The 7,816-nt window shown below is 39.0% G+C and overlaps 1 protein-coding gene across 1 annotated transcript; it reads left to right on the top strand.

The window, feature by feature from the left end:
- Positions 1-587: 587 nt before the first annotated feature.
- Positions 588-6,968, top strand: LOC103378794 (kelch-like protein 10). Its single transcript, XM_008310127.3, has 5 exons — positions 588-1,439; positions 1,925-2,408; positions 2,569-3,183; positions 3,549-3,698; positions 3,787-6,968. Exons 1-5 carry the CDS (start codon positions 1,288-1,290, stop codon positions 4,138-4,140), a joined length of 1,755 nt encoding a protein of 584 aa, XP_008308349.1. The 5' UTR covers positions 588-1,287; the 3' UTR covers positions 4,141-6,968.
- The last annotated feature ends 848 nt before the right edge of the window (positions 6,969-7,816 follow it).

Here is a 7,816-nt window from a genome sequence, read left to right as displayed (position 1 = left end):
AAACACCCACCCTCGCCCCCCCCCCCCCCCCCCCCCCCCCTTTATTACTGACAGCCCAGTCAATATCCTTCCACTGGTACAAAAAAAAAAGGGAAACTTCAGACTGTTATGGTCTGGGCATTTATACATGATGTACTTGAACATTTCTTCTAATAAAACACCAAGACAAGCTGCAGTTTGTTTATAGGCTTCACTCATGAACGTCACATACTGTGGGACTGATGACAAGTGTGCTGTCAATAAAAATTAGCCTAGCTTTTCAAACACTTCAGCTAAACATCGTGCCCGGCTTAAAGCCCAGCTTCACTCCCTAAGCACTGATCGTTGGCTCCCACTAAGGACCACCTTTAATGTATTAGCATTTAGAACCACAGTGTATATCAAACAGTAGAAATGTGACCATTTATTTTGAAATTTTAGAGAGAGCTGAACTTCCTCTGCAACAACAAAGACGTTTCCTACAATGTAACAATAACTGGCAGAACTTTGATGACTTTATATATATTTTGTGACACCTCATATAACATATATATATATTAAAACACTATATATTATTATATATTTTTGCATTCTATATACACATTTACATTTTTTTCCCAACAATATGCCCCAGTGAAAACCAACCAACAAACCAGGACAGATGTTGCACAGTTGCTGTCAGATCAAAGGCAGAAGGTCAGCACTTCTTCTCTCTGTAAATTTGTAGCACTAACAGATGGTTTTCATCAACATCATCAATACTGTATTTTTGTTGTAGGATAGAAAGAGGAGAAAATAGTGAAACAGTGCATCACAAAAATAATGTACTCGCTGGAGAGCAGATCATTTCCATTTAATTCATGAGTTTTGTAGTTCGATGTTGCGGTAAAATGTTGACTATTCTGTATTTGTTGTGTCATACCCGTGTTTCTCTCTGTCCAGATAAAGTCCTTCTGTTTTAGTTGACATAATGTACCTCACACAGTTCTAAAATAAACATCAAAGTTTCTAAGCAGGTTTGATGATGAAACAAGGAAGAAAAAAGGAAAAAAAGGACAGAAACACCAGAAGAACAATATTGTGATGGATGGTTAAATCCATCAAAAGCCATTAATGTGGCCAAGATGAAAACTTCGTGACCATAAAGTGGCAGTTCTCACAACTGCCATAAATCCTACAGGTACAGAAGGAAAAGAAGGCATTGATGCAAAATTACAAATGCCAACTGACGTACTAAACCACCAGTGTTCAGACACTGACACACGGCAGCAGACAGAGGCGGAGTTTCACATGCTCTGAGAATTTAAGATGAACTACCAACTGATAACCTTCCCCAAAAAAAGCTCACAGTTCAACGAATTCCGTCTCCAGGGTAGATACTGTGATGCTGTCATCCGGGTGGATAATGTGGAATTTAAAATCCACAGGATCATCCTCTGTGACTGCAGTTCTTACTTTCGGTAGGTTTGTTAAAAGTCAGGAGCAAAAGGTATATATATATATACATACATAGATAGATAAATAGATTGATACTGTATATATATTACATTTATTACAGTTATTGCTGTTTTATTACTTCTAATGTTTATGAGTGGTTGATAAAACATATGGCAGGATACGACCAACTGTCATACATTCACTACTCTCCTGTCAGACATATGATTGGCTACTACACGTAAACTTAGAAATACATGTTATCTAGAATTAGTAACCTGAGCTTGTAACCTGGCTGTTCTCCTAGGGTCTGACAGTCATGACATAGTATCTGTTAAACTATTTTGTTAGCTGATTTCCAGTGTCTATGCTGTAACATCTGTTTTATTTCATCACATTTTCCGACTAGAATGTACCTTATTTGTTTTGTTACTGCTGCAGACGGTGTTTCATCAGCAGCTTGGATATTTATTTTTTTTCCTTTCTGCTGTGCCTCTATCTTGACACTCAGCTCTCTCTTTGATTGCCAGTCAACTAAAGACTCACTGGATTACGACATCGATGGTCTGTCTCCTGACACAATGCGACTCATAATTGAGTTTGCGTACACTGGTTCTGTCACGGTGACACAGGACAACGTTAGGGAGCTGATGCTAGCAGCTAATATGCTCGACGTACTGGGCGTGGTCCACACCTGTTCGAACTTCCTCTGTGAGCAGCTGAGCCCGGAAAACTGCATTGGTATCTGGCAGTTCACAAAGGTCTGCTTCAGCTCTGAGCTGCAACGAAATTCCTTGCTCTACATCACTGATCATTTTGAGGAGGTGGTTCCGACAGAGGAGTTCCAACTGCTCAGTGTGCAGGAGCTCACAGAAATCCTTGGTAGAGATGAACTCAACGTAAAGCAGGAGAGCAGTGTGTTTGAAGCCATCCTTCACTGGATTGAGCACAAACCTGAAGAACGACAGCAGCACATTGTTTTACTTCTCCCTCAGGTTAAAATTTTTCTTGTTCTGTTTTTTTGAATTGCAAATGTTTAGAATTAAAAATAACTGCTACATCCTGCCACAGGAAGCAGCTAGAAAAATAAATGATTCATTGACTCAATCAACTATTATACTGTTGTAATAAATATTTTTTCTCTTCTGTGTTTAGTTCCGCATGGCCTTGTCCAGCATGTCATACATCAGCACACATGTGGAAACCAACAAACTGGTGAAAAACAACCCTGATTGCAAGCAGATTGTTGAGGACGCTGTGCATTTCATTCAGAGCATGAGACTAGAAAACTTCCCACTGGCCGTCCGCAACCCTCCTGCTCGACCTCGCCTGCCCAGTGTGAGCTTACTGACCGTTATTGGATCTAAGGATAATAATGGTTTTGAAGGAATTGCGGCTTACGATGTTAGTGCTGACCAGTGGGTCAGTGTGGTAAAGACTTTCGACCATTCTCGGGGCTATCACGGCACAGCTTTCCTTGATGGATATGTCTACATTATCGGAGGTTATGACTTGGTGATGTATTATAGCAATATGAGCAGGTTCGACCTGAAAACACACGCCTGGCACGAAGTTTCCCCAATGCATTACTGCCGTGGGTACGTGAGTGTCACAGTGCTGAGCGGCTACATCTATGCCATAGGAGGCTATGATGGCCACACTCGCCTCAGCAGTGCTGAGCGTTACGAGCCCCGATCCAACAAGTGGAGCCGAATTGCACCCATGAGCCTCAGGAGGAGCCAAGCCAGCTGTGCCACACTGCATGACAAGGTGTGTGAAGTTATAGAAATGAGGAAATATTAACAGAATGTATAGAGTCAGTGTGTAAACACATAAACAAACTGCACTATGTCACTCCCATTACATTATAGGTGATTGATTTTTCAGTCGATGTTGAGAGCAGGGTAGATTGTCGTTGGCTTTCTTTTTCAATAAATGCAATTTTTCATTTTATCTTTTATTAAAGTCATGTTTAATCACCATCTCCATGTAACTCTTTTAATATATAATTTTTCATTCTATAAAACTTGTATTTTGAATATTATTAGACATACTGTGTATCGTGTAATATTTGTTTTTTACATGAATGAGATGCATGTTGTATATAAATAAAGGATTTATACTTTTTTCTTCAGATTTACATCTGTGGTGGATACGATGGGGATGCTGTTCTGAGATCAGCTGAATGTTACAATCCAGAGACAAACCAATGGACCATGATAGCCTCTATGTTTAAAAGACGCTGCGGAGTCGGAGTTGTTGCACATGCTGGATTTGTCTACGCAGTACGTAGATAAAACCGACACATGAGCATTTAGAAATAAAAAATGTCTTAAACGAGGCCTAAATGTTCTACTTTTATATCTACTACAGATTGGTGGCTATGATAACAACTGCCCACTGAGGAGTGCTGAGTTCTTCAACCCCCAGAACAACACCTGGACCTCCATATCGTCTATGGAGACCCCGAGAACTCACTTTGGCCTTGAAGTGATCAAAGGCTACATCTATGCTGTTGGGGGCCATTCCTTCACACACACGTCTGGTAAAATAGAGTACTACGACAGCACAAGAGACCAGTGGTTTCTCACCCGCAACATAAGGAACCCACGTACCAGTGTGAGCTGTTGTGTGGTTCCCTGTGGGACTGAGTACGTTGTCCCTCGAGATTCTTTACCATTTGTTCACTTGTCATTACAAGGTGTGATACAGATCGGAGGGCACTGAGGTCTTGCTGATGCATCGGCACAGTGACTTCATAACCACCCAGAGCTGGGACAGCACAGCCTTAATGGGCTTGCCATAGCATCTTTTTACTAAGGGCTGCTACAGAAGTGGCAGTTTGACCATACTTAACCCAGAGAAGATGGAGTGAAATAGAAGAGTAATAGCCCTGGTATCATCTCTAATGGAGTTTCAGGAGTATTCACCTCTTCATAGAACCATCATGGCGTTGTGTAACTCCTACATGACAGATGACCATAATGGCCACATTCTCTGAAGAACATTCTTTGCTATATTCCATGTCATTTGGAGTCAGTCAGTTAAACTGTGCAACACTCTTCACACTTGGTGCAATGCCACGAGAAGGTGATACATCAAGCTGTTTATCCTCCCTCTGTTATCTGTATTTGGAGAGCTGCTAATTATGTTCATCACTACAGTATTCTGTAGTTTATTATTTAATTGTATATAGTAGTACATGTAGTATACAGTTTTTATAAATATAGTTGTAAAGCAAACATATCACAAATATGACATGTTTCTAAATCTCACCGTACCTGCTGACTAATTGTTCAATTTTTTTTTCTTTTTATTGTAACTGAAGTAGCATTAGTTAGTGGTCACCCTTACTCTTTAAACATTATTTGTCATTAGTGAAGACTCACCAGAGACTAATTGTAATTTTAGTGATGTTTTGTCTGTTGATGTGAAGTGAAGTGACGGCTACATCAGTACGCTACAGTAAATGTCAACAGACATGGATATGAAATGAAAAACTGACATCCAAGGCCATCTTTCATTCCCTCTCTCACTCACTCACTCCTTCCCCTTATGTGTGTGTGTGTATGTGTGTTTGTGGGTGCAACCCTTAAATGATATTTGTTGCTCTTTGTTGCTGCTGCTGAGAGGAAGATCAATATATTCATGAATAATGAGCTGAGATGATATTACTCAGGAATAAAAGGAAGGACAGGGCCGTGAAAGTAGGGAATCGTACCACCAGCACAAAAATAGTCACACACGTGGAAGTTGACCTTGAAAAGAGGACAGAGACAGAGGACAGAGACAGTTAAGACTTGGGTGGATTCTGTGTTTACAAAAACACATCTATAAGAAAATAACAATGTTTCATTTCAAATAGCACCTGCATTATTGCAGTACTTAAAGTATGAATAGGAAACTGTAAGTGTGGCTATGAGTATATTTGTGTGTATGTGTGTGTGTGCGTGTGTGTGTGTGTGAAAGCTGTGAATTTGCATGTGGCAGACCAGCCTTGCGAGAACAGTGCTGTTTGTGGTACAGTGCTGGAACAGAGAGCAGGTGGTAGAAGTGTGTGCGTACCCTGTGTGTGTGTGTGTGTGTGTGTGTTGATAAGGATGGAGGAGTACAGTGGAGATTTTATGAAGCTGAAGATTTACAGTGTATAGTAGTCACTCTGCCACACCAAAAACTATCAATGTGTTTATTATCCAGTCATCTGGGGTAATTAGTACCCACAGCTTCTAGTATCATTATATCACCAAATTGTTGATGAGGAAGTGCTCGCTGAAGGCTAACTAACATGACACGACATGCACAGCTTGTATTTTATCCTGTAAATAAATCTAGAATTCAAACTGCAATGTCTTCAAATAGAGAATGGTTGATTAAAAACACAGTACAATAGTGTACATCTGCCACTCCCTGAGTGGAGCCATGTTGTCATGCGGCTCCTTTTATCTCCGTAATACACAATCTCCTTATCTGTCAGAGAACAGATTCAAAAGAACACAAGGCTTTATTCCATTATAGTTGCTATAGATAAGACACGGCTACTTTTGTCTGTCATTTCAGAAGTCAGCCATTGGTTAAAAGCTGAGCACACCATTAGAACATTACATGACAGTCAGAGGACTAAAAGGATTCATCAAAGTACTGAGGTTCCGTGTCATGTGCTGGGAGAGGAGAGTATTTGGAAGGACAGCTCCAGAAGATAAATCAGAGAAAATAATCATATTCATAGTTTAAGCCAGTCAGCACTGGGTTTACAGCATGCATATAATAGTCATAGTGGGGCTGCTGTTGGAGTAGATATGGAATATGGCCACAGTTTTCTGAGCCAGGTGGTGAAATTTTAATGAAGACCTTTGCAGACTTTTTAAGTACCTTTGAGTCACCAGAGGAAAAACCTGTGTAATACTTTGATTATGAGTTCAGCTATAGAAATGACTAATCACTGTGTTGCCATGCATATAACATTCTGACAATAATTGTACATTTTAATTCTAATTCTTCTTATTATTATTATTTGAAAATATAAGCAACAAATTACAAAGTAGTTGCTACATTTTAGTCTTCATTCATAATAAAGACTAACAACTCCTGACATGTTCGTTTTCTCTTTTAGTTTAAGGTCTCATACAAGCAACATGTCTAACAGTTATGGCCGTCGGTGATATATTATAGTTTCATGCAAATATAACTTCTCCGAGAAAGCTAGTTTTGGTGTATCATGCACAATTAACATTTCGGAACGGATTCCAGTTCTAATTCTTATCACTGCAGCTTGTATAAAAATATTGTTTTTGTTTTGTTTTTTTTCTCGCACAGTCATAGATTAGAATGTTGATACTTTACTCTTTTTCTTGTTTTTATTTTGCTGCTTTTTTATGGTCTTGACTTCAGACACCAAAAACTTCTTTGTTACACACTTTGATAAAAAGTGACTTAATTTGTGAAACCTGCCCCTTAGATAGATAGTGTACATGTAAAGATACTTTGGGCTGTAAGTAGCAGAATGACAGTGTTCTGTAGGTTAACAAAACCTCCCGGCCTCCAGAATTAGGTTAAAATTTCAAGTATACTTAGATGGATACAGAAGCAACACTAACAAGAGAGAATAATCCCTGTAGCCAGTAGTTTAGAAATGCAGATTAGAGATGTCTCTGGTTTATAGTAAATACTAAGCAGATGCATCAACACTGTTCCAAGTAATGATGCAACACGTCTCACTTTAGGTTTTTAGGAAATAAAAAAAATAGACAAAAGGCATTAGTAGCCATGCCTGCATAAACGAAAGCAACGACATATACATTAAGTTAATTAACCATCCATTTCATTTAACCATACAGCAATTAAGGAAACCAGTCAAGCTCACAAACAGTAATTTACTGATCAGAACTGCAGGGACTTTAGTTTATTTGGAAAATACAAATATTGTAATGGAAAAAAAAACATCTCCTTCTGCTGTCCGAATGTGTGTGTGTGTTGGGCTAGAAAAGAACAGTGACTCTGTGCACACTTACAGAAAGGTCAAGGCCTCCTTATACTGTAAGAAGTCAAGATTTAATACTATCATGTATAATTATTCTGATTTCACCAAATATAGGATTTGTTGCTTGAATGACCTTTAACTATAATTTCAAAAGGCCAGTAGACACCTTCACCATTTGTGGTTTCACTATATTAGTTGAAAAGGAAATGAAAATTAATGTGGGAAAACTACAAGGCGACCATTTCAAATGTCTGACCGCTGAGATTTCTTTGTTGAAAACAAAAAAACATCTGTTTCGTTGTTGATAACTGAACAGATTCAGTTGCTCTACACAGAAGAGCAACACCAGGTGAAAGAATGGATGACCAAATACAATTTTTAATGCGACAAAATCCTAGTCATTTTTTTAGTGTTCCCTCTGTGTCT

Source organism: Cynoglossus semilaevis, chromosome 5 (assembly GCF_000523025.1).
Source record: "Cynoglossus semilaevis isolate Cse_v1.0 chromosome 5, Cse_v1.0, whole genome shotgun sequence".
Classification (NCBI taxonomy): Eukaryota; Metazoa; Chordata; class Actinopteri; order Pleuronectiformes; family Cynoglossidae; genus Cynoglossus; species Cynoglossus semilaevis.
The sequence above is the reverse complement of the archived record's forward strand: the minus strand, read 5'-3'. Positions and strand labels throughout refer to the sequence as shown.